This window comes from Cygnus atratus, chromosome 1 (genome assembly GCF_013377495.2).
Source record: "Cygnus atratus isolate AKBS03 ecotype Queensland, Australia chromosome 1, CAtr_DNAZoo_HiC_assembly, whole genome shotgun sequence".
Lineage (NCBI taxonomy): Eukaryota > Metazoa > Chordata > Aves > Anseriformes > Anatidae > Cygnus > Cygnus atratus.
The window spans coordinates 100,218,809-100,234,895 of record NC_066362.1 but is presented as its reverse complement, the minus strand read 5'-3'; the positions used below and the strand labels follow the sequence as shown (position 1 = coordinate 100,234,895).

General features: G+C 46.1%; 1 protein-coding gene across 4 annotated transcripts; it reads right to left on the bottom strand.

Moving 5' to 3' along the window:
- Positions 1 to 4,901: 4,901 nt before the first annotated feature.
- Positions 4,902 to 15,649, bottom strand: TAPBPL (TAP binding protein like). 4 transcript variants are annotated; one of them, XM_035571578.2, is made up of 10 exons: positions 15,187 to 15,416; positions 14,849 to 14,926; positions 14,490 to 14,732; positions 13,475 to 13,756; positions 12,544 to 12,882; positions 12,041 to 12,364; positions 11,220 to 11,312; positions 6,006 to 6,082; positions 5,606 to 5,708; positions 4,902 to 4,933 (listed from the first exon to the last, which is right to left on the bottom strand). In XM_035571578.2, exons 2-10 carry the CDS (start codon positions 14,895 to 14,897, stop codon positions 4,908 to 4,910), a joined length of 1,536 nt encoding a protein of 511 aa, XP_035427471.2. In that variant the 5' UTR covers positions 14,898 to 14,926; positions 15,187 to 15,416; the 3' UTR covers positions 4,902 to 4,907. The 4 variants fall into 4 exon arrangements, with proteins under 4 accessions (XP_035427471.2, XP_035427474.1, XP_035427473.1 ...); XM_035571581.1 differs by lacking the exons at positions 4,902 to 4,933; positions 5,606 to 5,708; positions 6,006 to 6,082 and adding an exon at positions 9,208 to 10,885 and having other exon boundaries at positions 15,187 to 15,649; XM_035571580.1 differs by lacking the exons at positions 4,902 to 4,933; positions 5,606 to 5,708; positions 6,006 to 6,082 and adding an exon at positions 9,208 to 10,782.
- Positions 15,650 to 16,087: the final 438 nt, after the last annotated feature.

The window sequence follows — 16,087 nt, the reverse complement described above, 5'->3', positions numbered from 1 at the left end:
GGCGGGGCCGTCCCGCACCGACGGGGCGGGCGGGCGGGGGGCGGCCGGGTTTGGGAACGGGGCCGGGGCCGGGTCGCTCTCCCCCAGCGCTGCCGCCCGGCGCTGCCGCCTCGCCCGCAGCCTCCCCGGCTGGGCTGGGACTGGTTCCTTTCCAGTTGGAGCCGGCACCCCGCCCGGCTCCTGCCCTGCCAGCCTCTCCCCGCCCACCCCTCCTTCCCCTTCCCCCCCCTGCGCCGCTCCCGGGGAAGAAAAGCCTCTTTAAACTCTCAAGTGTCCGCGGCCGGCCCGAGGGGGTCACCTTGGCGGCGCCGTCGGGCGGCGAGGTGATGTCGCCGGGACCCCGCTGTGCTCGCAGGACCCCCCCGGCGCCCCCATTTCGGAGCCAGCAGCCCTGCCCCGGCCAGGTAGGGCCCAGGGAACGGCGTGTCCCCCCCCCCGCCCCCCCCGCCGCCGTCGGGGACACGGCGTCCCGGCGAGTGGAGGTGATGCAGAAAGCGAGCTGGCAGCACTCGTCCCGAGGGCGTGGGGACGGCAGGAGGCAGGGCCCCCGTGCAGGGGGGCGGCGGGACCGTGCCCGGGGGGAGAGGGGCGGGCACGTCGGGGCTCTGCGGTGGTCCTCGCGGGGGGCCCCGCTGCACGGCCGGGCTCCTTCGTCTCATCAGCGCCCCGGGGCTCGTGCGAGGCTCTAAGCGCCGGATTTCGCAAAGCAAAGGTGGATAGAGAGTTTGGGGTGAATTTTGCTCGAGGGCTGGGGCGGAGAAGGCTCACGGGGGCTAGGCGATACGCTTGAGGTAGCATCGCCTTTGCCGGTTCATTGACTGAAGAAATCTCTCGTATCCAGATCTAGCTGGCCCAGCCATTGCTGGCAACGTGTTTCACTGAGCTGCGCTTGGGAAATTGAGGCCTCTCGTTGTTACCTAACACCTTTGCAGAGTTTCCTCAGACCATGGAAATGACCACCCATAACCAAACGTGCTTGGGAATCCCTGACGACTTACTGCTTGTGTAACAGCAGAACCACTTTCCCAATAATTTCTCCAAATTACTTTCTCCCAATCTAGCACTGTTTTGAAGTTTTCACTTCTTTCTTTCCTTTCTTCAGATCAGTCCTTGTTCCAATTCATCTTTCACAGTTCCCAAATTTTGATCCTCATTGGAGTGAGCAGCAGTTTGGTTAGTGACACAGCCACTTATACCTCTTCACGTTGCAAAATATCAGGCTTGAAAACGTCACGGAGTACACTTCTGAGCCTGGCAATAAGTGACAGCATGCCAGGAGCAACCTCGTGACAGCTTCTTCTTACAAACCTACAACCACCACTAAGAGCTTTCCCCTACCTCCGTCAGGTGTCAAAAAACAAAAGCTTTTTATTTTTTTTTCTGCCACTGTAAACTTCATCATACCAAGCAATTTGTTTTGAACTTTTATCATTAGAAAAATGTGTTGCAAAGAGTGGGAGGGATGGGGGGAAATGAACGAATATTGTTCTCAAATGCCTATTACAAAGCAGCTTCCTTAGAGTGTTAGAAATACCTTTCTGGATAAGACTGACGGTCTGTTCTGCTCAATATCCCATCTCTAGCAGTGCCAATAGGCAATGACATTTAGGAGAAGGATGTGAGCTCTTCTCTCTTGTGCTGTTTGTGTGCTTTATGCACTCAGATACACAGGGATAGTCCCCAGAGATGCACATCAGCATTTTGATTCAGCTTTGTACACTCCCTTAAATTACGTGAACATATACAGACATGTAACAATTACAGAACATCAGCACTTAAATCACCAGTGTAACCTCTGGAGCTATAATCCAGTAGCCTCATAGAGTGTTTATAACTTGTTTGGTTTGCGTTATCATAATTTCCTGAAATTACGCTCATTTACACTAACAGACCATCCTCTAAAACCGCATCAGTCTTGCTGGAATCGTGCCATAAATACAAAACAAACAAACAAACAAAAATATAAAAAATGCCTCTGAAATGCCCATTTTATACTCCTTTAAGTTAGTGGCACTCACAAAACTAGAGCCGAATTTGGCAGAGCTGATAATTGGGCATTCTATGATTTCCACAGCACTTTAAACCATCTTTGACTGATCATTGCAGTTGAGTTCAGAAACACAGGACAGGAAGTCCAGAAACTTTTTGCTGGCTGTGAAACAAAGGTAAGTGACATTTTTAAAATTTCCTTTGACGTGAAGAAAAATTAAAAAGTCAAACATCTGGACTGATTTGTTGTCTTCAAATGACAGCCTAAAGCAGTTTTCTCAGCACGTCTGTCGTAGCGTACAATCTCCATCATCAGGTTGCTTGGGAGAACTTTTGGCCTTTGCCAGTTTGGACAAAAATAGCAACTAATTAGAGTGTGGGTGTATGTGTTTTAAGTTTTATATTTATATATGCATAAATTACATACATCATATATCTATGTTTCTCAACATACACATACACATCTAGATATATTTATTTTTCAGGAGGCTTTTTCATATATTGGATTTTTTTTCTTCTAAAGAATTAAAAAACAACAACACTTGTTGGCTCTTCCATAGTTTCCAGTTGCTCTTAGCTGTGATTGAAGCAATTCCCCTTCCCCTATCTCATGCTGGTGAGAAGCTCTGGTTGCCAGATGTTACCTGCTGCTGTGGCACACCTCAGAGCACTGCAGGAGGATTCAGGCTCAGCATCTACAGGGCGAATGGTCCGAGTCTTCCGTTAGGATGAATGATCTTCCGTCAAGCATTGCAGGTTCTTTCTGGAAGTTTTGATTCATCATGTATACTTGACCTCTACCAAAGTGTTGAATCCAAGGAGCTTTATAACGAGAAGATCCTTTCCCTTCAGGTGTTTGACTCTAGGTTCTACCCTGCTGAAATGTGAAGCACACTGTTGTTGCGGACAGTGCTTCTGAATATCACATCTTCACAAGCTGAATGCATGATTGCTTTTTATAGCTACTGAGAAACCTTTGAGTAAACATGAATCATTTTTTATGGCATCAAATTTGAAATGTTTCCTTATCAGGTGTGTCCCCTAGCTGCCCAAGTAAGAATGTGATAATGATCTGTAATGCACACAGATTTTTAAAATAAGACAAACTTTTTGTTATGCAATGCACTGCTACTGTGGTGGGAGAAAAAGAAAGGCTCTCTCTACAGTACTTCATCTATATCCACTTGATCTGGATTGCAGCTGTAACAAATTATACACATTTTTGAACTACTTGAAAGTCCTTTGATCATTTTAGTTCTTTTGTATAAGTATATATAAAACAGTGTCACACAATGCTTTTCCTTCCGTTGCAAGGTAGAAGCCATCAATTATTTCTAGATTATTTCTGCATTATCTACAGCTGATTATGTATTTCTGCATCAAAACTAGTAACCCAAAATGTCAAGGAGTAGAGGCACATATGATGCTATAAGTTTAACTGAAGCATCTGACCAAAGAAACACCAGCCCAGTAGCTGGTAAAGATGGTTAGATGTGAGGCTACACGTCGTACTGCTGTTGCTTTTCAGGAAGGAATTATTTACCCAGGATCCATGGAATCACTTGAAGCAGAAGAGAATCATTATTAAACAGCTGGCAGGGATTTGCAAATCAGTCTAATGGGCTGTTGAGTGCCTTCTTCATGGCTACTAATGCAACTTTGCTAGCTGGCAGTGGTATCTGTCCAAAAAAGCGCTAGTACCAAAGGCAGCAGGAGCATGTCCATGTACTCACTTCCACACCTTTGTGTCCTGAGGAGGCTCCTTTTCAGTGTGTTTATTCATTTCTACTTTCTAGGAACAGAGTGGTTGCAGAGAGCAATTCTGTTGATGCAGAGATGAGAGCAATTCTGTTGATGTGACATGAAAATCACTGAGAAATGAAAATAGGATTTCAAGCTCTGTCTCTGCCACATATTTCCTAAACCCAGGGTTTTGTTTAGGCTCACTCAGCCAGACTGACAGCTCCTCAGATATGGACCTCAGTATCATCCAGTTGCAATAGGATCAACTGTGGAAAGGGCTGTATGAAAACTGCCTCCCACTGGCATAACTAAGACTAACACCTGTCTGAGAGATCAAATCCAGTGAGTTCCCTGTCTGCTGTGTCCTGAGGGGCAGTCAATGTGTGGGGAGGTCAGGATGGAGATTCTCTGAGGTTTTTGCCCCATCACTCTCTTGCTTAGCTGAAATCTTTAATTTCCTCATTCCAACCAGAACAATATAACCATTATAACAACCACCTGACTCCCCAGGCCTGCATCCCCACCCCTTTCATGATCTCTTCTGCCTGTTCCTGGAAACCTGAAGCAGACGCAGCCACCTCAGACCAGTTTTTCTTGACACCTGCTGTTCCTCAGCCAGCAAGGATCACGCTGTTGTGCCTAGTCACCATCTGAGCACAGCACAGCACCCGGCATGGTACAGCAGAGTTTTGCTTGCTAGGCACAGATGCTATCTGCTGCCCGCCTGGAGCTTTGCTCGAGCTGATGTTAAGGCAACCTAGTTTATGTTTACCTCCAGTTTTGATGCTGCCCCACGTAATTCTCCAGGTGCCCTCCTCAGTCACTTTCACTGCAGGGATTACATGTTGCTTCTGGTTCTTGGCTCTGCTCTGGTGATGGTGATCCTCTCCTTCTTTAGAATATGCTGTGGGGCTGTGCCCCTCAAAAAGGGAATCCACAGGAAACTAAGTCTTTAATTAAAGAAGCCCATCTATAAATCTTTTGTTTCTTTTACTGGTAAGGCCGAGTCTCATAGCCAAATGGCTTGAGGAAACACATCCCATCACACCCTTTACAAAAGGATGAGCAGAAGACATCACCCCACTCTCCCAAATCCTTTTTAATAGTTCAGATGGGTTTGATTCATTCCTCTGCTTGGGAAGTTTTCCTTCTTCCCAGTCAATATGAACCAACCCTCAAAAGATCAGGCAGAACAGGCAATCTAAAAAAGAAGTGAAGCTCTGTAAGGGTTGATGAGGCAAAGAGTTTAACTCACGGACTGTAGGGCCTTTTGCCCTCCGAATTCCCTGCTAGTGAAGGGTCCCAAAGCATTTGCTGCCCACCTCCTGATATGATGCTGTGCACATTTATCACCTGAGGCAATTGATCTTCCACACTAAGAACTTAGTAGGGTATTTATGGTATTTCATGGGAGGGTGGGTCTCTGAGAACCATTTATGTATATATAAATGTATAAAACAAGAAGAGAAAAACAGCAATTAATAAAGAAATCAATACCAAGCAAACACGTGACTTCAGAAGTGTTTGAAAAAGAGGAAAAGAAAATGGTGAAAAACAGTGTTGAGTATGAGGATAGAAAAGGGAGCTGAACAGAAATGTAACAAACGAACTCAGAAGAAAAAGAAAGCCATGCCCTCCTTCTCCCACAGATCATGCCTGGTAGTGGTGGGAAGGCCTGTAGAGCCTAGTGACACTGCAATATAGGCTAGCAAGTTATATAACTCCTAGAAGATGACTCATGCCAGACAGTTTGGAGCATAGACGGCAAGACTTAAGTTATTCCACAAATCCTTAAAACAATGAAGTATTGCCTTTCCTGTTTTTGCAGTTATTTTACTTTCCTTTGCTGCTCCTTATTGTTGGCCCATCCTACCTGGACCTCTCCTCAGCTGTCCATCAGCATTGTCCAGTACTGCCTTGCGTTTCTGGCAGTTATTTCTTTGAAAGTTGATGATTGAAAAGCTGGAGTTGGGGATCTGCAGAAGTGTTTAGGGTGTGGTTGTAACAGAGCTGGAGGCTTTTGGATAAGACAAGACCAACCCCTTCCCTTCCCTTCCCTTCCCTTCCCTTCCCTTCCCTTCCCTTCCCTTCCCTTCCCTTCCCTTCCCTTCCCTTCCCTTCCCTTCCCTTCCCTTCCCTTCCCTTCCCTTCCCTTCCCTTCCCTTCCCTTCCCTTCCCTTCCCTTCCCTTCCCTTCCCTTCCCTCTCTGAAAGAGAGAGAGAAAGGGAGTATGCAATATTATATGAGATCAGGAGGTTCATAACCTGTTGTACCTTAACATTGCTTCCATTACTGAACTCCAGATGAAGAATAGGCCAGAGAAAATGGTTAATGCAGAAGACTGCTGTTACTGAGAAAAGCAAACAGACAGTCCTAATGAATACATGTCATTGAGCAGCATTTCACGCTTTTTACAGAGAAAAGCCCAGGGGCAGTTTTCCTAAAGACCAGTTCTGGGGAGGAGAAACTGCCATTGTATAGCTGTGAGATGACCATCTCTACAAAAAGAGCTGTCCAGCTGTTGAAAATATCTATGAGGACTGTAATGCTAAGTTCTTGAACTAGAGCTTGCTGTTTCAAGCTTCTGATCTGGAAGACAAGTACAGTAGGAGGGCATGAGTGCTTGCCCTGATACCTTGTCCCACCTGCAGCTTGTTGGCAAAGATGGGGGAGATGTGGAGAAGTTTGGTGTTTCTGTGGTCAGTGTGGAAATCTGTTTCCTGTTGCACACTAGGCTTGCATGAGTACTGTCCATCATTGCCTGGTGGACTATGGAAGACAGGTTGTAGCTTCGAATAATTCCCCTATGTTAGGCCCTTTGTTATGAGTCCATGAGAGCTGTAGGGTGACTGGTGGAATTTGAAGCTCCTCAGCCTGAGCATGTGGTACCGAGTTGGAAATAAGCTTTGTGAAGGATGGCTCTCTCAGCTGTAACACTTCATGCACAAAAAGAAGGATTCTTCCTAGTCTGATCTGTGATGGCCTTGGTGATTACAAGTAAGGATGAGCACCGCCCAGGGAGGGTGGACTCCTGATATTTTCAGAGATGTCGTTCTCAAATGTTTCAAGAGTGACATCTCCATGATTCTAAAAGCAGTCTTTGCTCAGCCTGTCCTTACTGTGGTGCCTTGCAATGGGAACACTGAATTCCAGTGGCATGCAGGCAGCAGCTGCGTGGCTGGAGAAGGCTGGTGAGGGCCTGCACACTGTCCTTCAGGGTCATGAGTGACCACTCATATAATGTGTCTGCCATTGTCCAGAAAAGGGCTTCGACTGAATAAGGCACCTGTGCTGCAGTCTGGCTCCAGACAAGAAATGTCCTCAGTTGCTCTGGATTATGATGTACACTGCCAGGCTGAAGTGAACACAAAGTTAATTCAAATACTTTACAAATGCCTTCTAGTTAATGCATGTTCACTCTGAGATGCATACTAGCCAAAATTTAGCTATGTTCATAAACTGCATCTAAACCAATGTAGTTAGACCTCTGGGTCAATTTTGCTAGCTTAAATTGAATGAGGCATAATTGAACAAGGGGAACCTATGTGGAAGTGATAGTCTTGAGCTCAGCTTTGCTCACAGTGACGAATCTTTCAATACCAAATTAGAAGTTTTGACTTGTCTGTATTCATGATACAACACAGTCACAGCCCCTAAGCAGTCCTGTATTGACTTGAGTGTGGAGAACTTCATCTTATGTTTCGCAGGTTGATAAAATCCCTATCAAATTTCATACCTTATATCAAACAATTCTCCTAAAGAACTAATTTAAAACCTCTACATTTAATGCCTTTTTTTTTTTTTTTTTTTTATTGACACGTACCTTATAGCGGGTTGGTCTGACTAGCAGCTAATCAGATGATGAAGAGATTCCTACTTCTCAGTTCACATGGGCAGGCACTGATGCCACGTGGCACTTGGCCACTGCACATTTGACCTTGGAAGGCAGAGTGGCTGTCTCCCAGAGACACAGAACATATAGTATTAATTATTCATATCCTTATAATGCAATCAAGTTTATCTTTGGCAAACTTTTAGTCTTTTGGTAGTATTTTCTGTAACAAGCGTTTTATATTTAAATGTAAGGAACATTGTTGTTAAACATAGCATCACTTTATTTACCAGTATTACTTTTTCTCCTTTAGGGTGTATGTCTGATTTTTTGTGGTTTAAATTCAGCTTGAAAACTTCAGGGGCACAGTAATACAGGGACATAAGTGGGGAGCACCAGAGAAAAGGCTGTTGAGTAAAATCAAGTGCCACAGTATATGTCTCCTTGCAAGGGATACAACCATTCCTAATGCATCTCCTACATCTTTCCATTACTTTTTCTTTGTTTTATGCTGTTTTATGGGCCAAAAAAGTAGACAAATCACCAGCTCACACTTCGCACACAATACAGGCCTGGGCATTTTGTTAAATAAAGAGACCAATCTCTCTGAGGTCATTAACCGTTTTGGTTAAAGAACAGGTTCAGAACAGTAATCTCTCCTTTATTTGAAGACTTTGTGAGATGGTCTACCATTTTTATTGACAGGTAGCTAGGACAATCCTTTTCACCACTGAGTACATTATATCTTATTCTGCTCTGTACATGCCTAAATGTAACTTGCAGCCTTTGGTTCTCACTGGGCATCTCTCTGCAGGTTATGGTGCCATCAGTACCCTACCTTCTGTAATGTAGTTAAGAGAAACTATCTTAGTAAGACCAGAGCAATGTCTCAAAATGCCTCCCCAGAAGGCATTTTCTGAGCTTCCTAATTGTTCCTGTCGTTTAGCTCTGTACCACCTCCAAGCTTTCAGCATACATATATTTTTAAATGTGTGCACCTGCACTGCAGACAGCTGTGGCAGCTCCAGGTTTTGCTGTGCTTCCGCTCGGTGTTCTCAGTCACAAACAGAAGCTGCCACATACCTGCATCCAAACACTCATCCCTTATCTTGGGGTTGCTTTGAATACACTGGGCAGTGCAAAAAGCTCCAGATTAGCACTCTCTGGGAGTGAGGGTATGCATCAAAAAATGCTACAAGCAAAAGCTGCTTCTGCCAGCAGTTACCTTCTTCCAATGGTCACTTTAAGGTATTCTGCTTACTAACAGTGGCTGACAGATCATTGAGATCATTGAGCATTGAGACAGTGTGGTGGTCCAGTACCCAGGGAGATGCCACTAGCATTACTGAGCATCTCGTCTTGTTTGATTATGGTCAACTTAACAGATGAGCATTGCTGAACATCTAGTGGCTTATGTAGGTCTAAAGGACTCCCTCCACTTTAGCTACCTATCTTGCCATTTGCAATTTTTTATCGACAATAATTTTTATAATTATATCTCCTGATCCAAATGTGGAAAAGCACTGGGATCACCATCAGTTTTTGCAGAGGCACACGCTTGCAGCAGTGACTGATACTTCTTTTTGAACAATTAAATTTTGATATTTGTCTGTTAAGGCAGTAATTAATACACATGATGCAAATTATGATGCATACATACACTATATATATTTTTTTTTCTTCGGAATGTCTTGCTGATTTACAAATTCATTGGTTTCTTAAATCTGCCCAAGTATTTTTATCAAACAAATGTATTATTTAATCAACGAATTGAGTTATTTTTCTCACAACTTTTTAAAAAAATAAAGCAACATACTAAATTATTAATGTTATTTTCATTTTTGAAGCTGTTGTTAGCTGATTTGTATTAGCTTCACACTGTCTTACCTATGACTATTGCTATTTAACAGTCATGTAGTTGTCTAACTTTTTGTCTATGAACACTGGCACAATTTGCTCTTCCAATACCTTGGAATTTCTCTAGTATTCCAGAATGTTTAAATATCTAACTCCATTGGACCAGACACCTTCTCAGCCCAATCTTTTATGATGTTGAGATGCAAATTATCTTGGCCTACTGATCTGAAAATACTTAAGCTTAATAAAAGCTGTTAAAAACCCTCCTTATTTCACAGGTAGATTAGAAAGTTGTTACTCTCCTCATGTAATCTGGATACATAATTCTACTTCTTTTTACAACATTTGTCTTCTCTGTATCAAAAAGTCTCCATCTGAAATCTTCTCTGTTAACAGCTTTACCTATAGCCACCTCGTACGAGGCTGTTGCTAGGATTTCTTGGATTCCAACATATTTTGAAAAAAATCTTCCAAGAGCCTTTAGCAGTTGCAGCAATCCATTTTTTCCCAGATATTTTGAGCAGTCCTTATCAGTTTGTATGCTTCACGTATGCTTCATAAGTTCTCACTTGTGTACCATTAACTTTCTTTCCATCTACACCTTCCTTCTACTATCTATTAATTAATTAATTTATTTATTCCCATTGCTTATATACAAGATTTTTGAGTGTTACCTTCAAATTCCCTGTTAGGCAGAAAAGATTTTTAAGTGAGTCTATCTTTTTCACAACTACAGAACCACAGATCTTTTCCACCTTATAAACATCTGCCAGTGAAATTTCTATTAAAAAAAAATTGTAACTTTTCAATGGAGAACTTTCATCATATTTTTCTGATTGCTGGGCATTCAAACAGTTTAAGCCATAACTTACCCCAGTTTGAGGGTTAACCATTTTGAAGTACCAATTTTGAAGTACCTACTTATTTGTCCAACACTACAGATAAAACATATACATACATAAAAAATAAATATCTTACTTAAGAAGCTTAATATTACCTGAATGTACTTAAACACATTTGCAGACACATACCTATTTACATGTACATGTACATACACATATCTATACAGACACGTGCACACATACAGTAATACAAGCACTCATATATATATATACAAACTATTTTTCCCTGAAGTTGAAAAAGGGTAATTTCTAAAAATGCATGCATGTTCCATCTAACACGGCATCCCAGCAAAGAGCTGAGCCTGTCAGTGTTGCCCTCCTGAGATGAAGGCATATTTTCCAGTGTTTCTTTTCAGCCTCTGTCTCTGAATGGCCACTCAACTCCTCCAGCAAGGGCAGTCCTGCTGTTCCCATACTGACCAATAGCTTTCGTCCAATATATGGACAAGGCTGGCTCTCCTGAGTAGAATGTGTCAAGAGAAGGGAGACAAAGGAGGGTGGGTGGGTGACATGAGCTTCTTTTACTCCAAAACTGTTAGAAGTTGCTCAGACTTTGGCTTAGCTGAAAATAAGAGGGGGAAAAAAAAAGAAGAAAAAGAAAAAAAAAAACACACCTAAGATTCAGTAAGACCAAAGTGGTACAGAACATCACCCTGTGCAGGGATCCACCAGAAGTGAATGGAGAAGAGCACTGCATCCTTGCCCTGCCAAGAGGCGTTGGAAGGGCAGGAGGACCGCAGCTATGGGATGGTAGCCCTGCACACTGCAGAGGCAAGGGAGGAAAGGGAGAGGGCAGCAGGACCTCCCCACCAGTGGCACCGAGCTGCCAATTTAAGGAAGATGTCCCTTGCTCCATCTCCCATACCAGGGAAGTAGCTTGGTGCTTAACCTCCTACCTGCTCTTTTCCGTCTGAGCACAGCGAAGAGGACAGCAATGAAAATGGCAGTGGCAATGAGCACCCCCATCAGTCCTTCCCATCCCTTGTGCTCTGTAGAGGAAGAGGAGGATCAAGGACATTACACTCACTTGAGCAGCCGAGCAGACAGCGAGTTGTCACAGTTCAACAAGCCCACACAGCACGTGCTCTTGTCAGATACACCAATGTGACATGAAACACGTGCGCTAAAGCCACAGACACAGGGCCAGTTATACTGGCTAGACTGATGTGTCGTAATTTATTAAACAGCAGCATTGCTTGCTTTTCCCTGCTGGGTCAGAAGGATACATAGAAGCAATGACCCTTTAGGAAGGAGAGCAAGAAGAGCAGCAACTGCACATCAGCTCCAAAGGGGAGAAGCACTTGTTGCACTGCTGGGACTACAACTCCTGAGAAGCTTCAGCCTCCAGCTGAACATCAGCTTCAGCTAGGCACCTAACTCCTTGGGTCATGGCTGTTCTCTTGTGTCTGTCCAAGTGGACTCCAGCCCGCATGCTACAAACTTTTGCTCTGTTGCTCAACTTTCGGTCATAAAATTTCTTTTCCCCTCAAGGAAATTAGATACTTGCTCCCAGAAAAATCTTCAGGGGCTGAGATGCAGGCTAAGAGATTGAAAGCAAATGGGAAGAGAGGATGAGTACAAGAGGACACCAGAAGGAGAGCAGGAAGAAACAGGCAAGTGTGGTGCATTTCAGAGATTTTAATCCTTGTGGTGGGTGATGAGGTGGCAGGAGGTCCAGGCAGGACGAAGGACTTGACCCTCCACCCCTGGCACTTACCTGGTGCCTTCAGATGGGCACTAACAGAGATGGGCTCCTCCAGAGCCACGTGTGAAACATGGCAGGTGTAGGTGGCTGGTGCTTGTGCTGTGGCAGAGCTGAGGCTGAGGTAGGAGGTGATGCTGTAGGTGCCATCCTGGCTTTGCCGGTGACTGGAGAAACGTGTGTCTGAGAGACGAATTTCCTCTTCATGCTCAGGAGACCTCTGTGTCCAGCTCACCGAGACATCCAGGGGGTAATAGCCAGCAATGATGCAGGACAGTGTAATTGTCTCATCGCTCTCGAATGACACCACTGATGGAAGCACACGGACCCTTGGGGGCTCTGGAGAGGGAAAAACAGGGATTAGACTTAGTAACTGTTAGCAGGCAACACGAGTGCCATCCACCCACAAGCTGCCTGTGACAATGTGTGTTGGGAGCAACAGAGTAAGGGTGCTGAGTGAAGTTTCAGTGCCTGGGAACACGGGACTTCTGTAACCCCCAGGGATTTGCCTTCCTCACCAGCCACAAGCAGCTGGATGTTGTGCTGGGCCTGGTGCTGTGCAGTGGACACCAGACAAATGTACATCCCTTCGTCATCCACAGTTGCTTCTTGCAGGCTCAGTGATGCGTCTCCACTCCCCAGTTGTGCCATGTCCACGTGGACTTTCGGCTGCATTGCAGGGCCTGTGCTCCCCACCTGGTACTGGTAAACGCTCCGGCCTCTCCCTCGGTGCTGCCTCCTCCACTCCAGGGAGGACAGCACGGAGCTGGGGGCCAAGGCAAAGCGGCAGTCGAGCGTAACAGAGCCGCCGAGACGTGTGCGCAGGGAAGTGTTGCTTGATGATGATTGAAATTCAACTAGAAACAGAAAGAAGGATACAGACAAGCAGGGAGTTAAACAGATGTGGTTAAAAAAGGCACCCTCAGGTGGGAAGTGCAGGCAGTGCTGTCCTCACACAGAGGTGGCACCTTATGTGGTGCCCCAGGGGCCACGTGGGCTGAAGAACTGGAGGAAGCCAGCCCAGTGGGGTTAGTAGGTGGACAAACAGGTGGACACCAAGTGCATGCCATGGTCTTGAAGCACATGCTTGAGTCTCCCTCCTCGGAGATCTTGAAAAGCTGACAGGACATGGCTCTGGGCAACCTACTCTGGGTGTCCCTGCTGGAGCAATGGCCCAGAGGGGCCTGCCCACCTCAGCCACTCTGTGACTCTGTGCTATCCTCAGGGGACAGGGCATTGGAAACTCAGAGAGGAGGCACAGGGGGTGGCAAGACTGTCCTCGAGGAAGGACCTTTATAAAAGGGGTCTGCACAACCTGTCTTTTCCTAAGGAACTCCTCTGGCAGCCCTCAGGGCCTGATGAGAGGTGGGTCATAGGGCTCTTAGGGTGGCAGCCTCCCCTCCTTCATGTCCCTCAGTGCTGTGGGGATACCCTCAGCCACCTGGTCACCTGTGGTCAGCAACGTCCCCTCCTTGCTCATAGGAATCCTCAGCTTTGGGTGCAGCACTGCATCGTGTCCCTCCTCCTCCTGTCCGCCAGGGCAGGGTCCTCTGAGCACCAGGGCGATGCTGATCCCACCAGAGAGCCGCAGAGTGGCCATGAACCAGGAGGCTCGGCAGGGCCCCTCGCCGTCCCACCGGGAGCTGTACAGGGAGACCTCGCAGCTCACCTCCTCCCCGTTGCAGTCCATGTGCAGCAGGGCCTCTGCATGTGGGATGGACACTGACTGGGCTGTGAGGAGAGAGAAGGAGATTTAGCCAACCGGGTCCGAAAGGAAGGCAAAGTAAATTGATGAGATGTGCTGTGGGGGTCAGTCAGGGTGCAGAAATGCAAGGCTAGGCTTATTAAGGCCAGTAAAGAATATGAGAGGCTAGTTGTGATTTCTTTACATCCCTCAGTCTGGTAGTTGTATTTCCTCCTGCACAGAGTTTGCTGTGAGCAAAGGAATCTGCTAGGAAAGGAGAATAAGCAGAACAGATTCCCTTCAGCTAGCTCAAAAAAGTAAGCTGTGTATGTGAACTACCCAGTGAAGACTTGCAATGTTTATTCTTTTGGGGCCCGAATCCAGACACAAAGGGAACACTGAAGCATCTCAATTAAGGAAAGAAAGTGTGGCAAGAAGGCAGGAGTGGCTGGATATAGGGACAGGCTGTATGTATTTTTGATCAAAGCACGGGCTTACGTGTAGGTATAAGCATCTTACATGACCACCCATAAGTGACCTACATGCTTCCCAGTACCTGCTACTGGCCCTCTGAGAGGGACAGCTCGGCTTCATGCACACTTACCAAGAAACTGATGTTAGCAAAGACAAAAGATAGGAATGCTCTTTAAGGTTGCAATAACAACACACAATGGCATAATTACTCAGCTGTTTTTGGCAAGGGATCTTTTGTACAAGCCTGGTGCATGTGAACAGTCAAAACCCTGGAGGCAGCTCTCATACCCCAGCTCTCCCACTCACCTGAGGCTTCAAAGATGATGGGAGGAGAGGAGTCAGGATTTCCCCGTGGGACTTCGTAGTCAGTTACATCTCCCAAGCTCCCGTCGTCTGTGAAGCTGATACCCCTTAGCACTAGGGTAGCAGGGTGCTTGGAGAGTGAGCCACCGAAGCCATGCAGCAATCCTCCATCCCACACGTAGGAGCAGCCCAGGACGATATCCACCCTGCGAAACTGAGGCACTGTTGTGGGATCTTCCGTTGGCCCTTTAGGGAGGGAAGAGAAACAGTTTAATGCATGAACCTCTTCCAGGCTGTTCTCCCAGCCCTGCTGAGGGTGCAGCCTTTGGGGGGTGGAAGTGCAGGATCCAGCCCCGACTCACCCGCATGCAGAGCCAGCACGCAGCAGCACAGGATGAGCTCTCTGATCATGCTGAACCCAGGGAAGGGCTTCCAGCTGGCTGAAACACAGAAAAACTTACAGGAATCAGCCCCTGCCCCAGACTGCTAGCAGCACTTGTGGTTTTAATTTCAATTTCACTCTGGCAAAGCGGAAGGAAAAAGAAAAAAAAAAGCACACCACCATTAAGCCCGTTAACTCTTTCTTTACCAAGCACAGGAGTCTTAACAGGAGGGCATAATGCTGAAGGTTTGAGACAGCAGGGAAATGGGGTCAAGGAGCATCCCCAAACCCCAAAGAAAGGCTGCTTTTGCTGGATACCTTTTTAAGAGTCAATGCTATGTCAGCCTTTCTCACCACCCTTGGCTCACTGAGCACCCCATGAAAGCTGCTGCATCTCTGTATGCTTGCTTTTTAGAAGATTTTAGTTTTGCAAGAAGTTTGGAGCTTGAAGCTGTATTTTTTTTTCCCTGTGGATCCTTCTCTAACTGCCATGAAGCATATGGGAGCTGTTTTTGCTCGGTGACTGTGGAGCCACAAGCTGCCAAGTCAGCCCTTGCTTCATGGGAAAAAAACATCATGGAAAAAAAACCAAGCCAGAGCACAGCTGTTAGAGAGAGAATGGATGAGCTCTGATGACATTTTAACTACTGCCTTTTTTCACATCTTTCAGATGTGCTGGGAGAAAATGGCCTTTTTTTTTTCCTCTGGTGGTCTGTTCCTCTCTTCTGTCTTTCAAGCCCTGCAGTAACACAACCTAGCCCTGCTGTGGCCTGCTATAAGCATGTGTACGCATGCGCAGCAAACATGATAGCAATCTCTCCATCTCTTCCAATACAACTTCCTGAAGCCCAGCCCAAGCAGGATTTGTGCTGGACAGACACCTGCTCAGCAGTGAAACCACCCCAGTTTGTTCCAATTAATTCTTGATATGCACTTATCCCTTGCATCCACATCCCATCCTCATTAACCACTCCAGTCCCACTTAGAAAAGCCTCACAGGGAATATTAATTCTACCTGCTGCACCAGTGGGGCCAAAACTGCATTTCAAGCCTAAAGGAGCTGATTTGGCCGGTAGCTTTTTATGCACAGGAGCTGGGGGAAGTTGTGTCTGTGAAACGAGTCATGGCTTACTGCCTGTAGAGTGGCTTGAACACAGTAGTATTGACAAAGTTTGTCCTCAAGCAAGGACAAGGCTTGCAGGAGCAAGCCACTCCTGAC

Coding starts and splice junctions, on each gene's coding strand:
- TAPBPL (XM_035571578.2), bottom strand. CDS start 14,897: ATGATCAGAGAGCTCATCCTGTGCTGCTGCGTGCTGGCTCTGCATGCG. Junction 11,313..12,040: donor TGCCCATCTGAAGGCACCAG/GTAAGTGCCAGG, acceptor CTTCCTCTACAG/AGCACAAGGGATGGGAAGGA. Junction 4,934..5,605: donor ACAGCTGAGGAGAGGTCCAG/GTAGGATGGGCC, acceptor CTTCTTTTTTAG/ATTGCCTGTTCTGCCTGATC.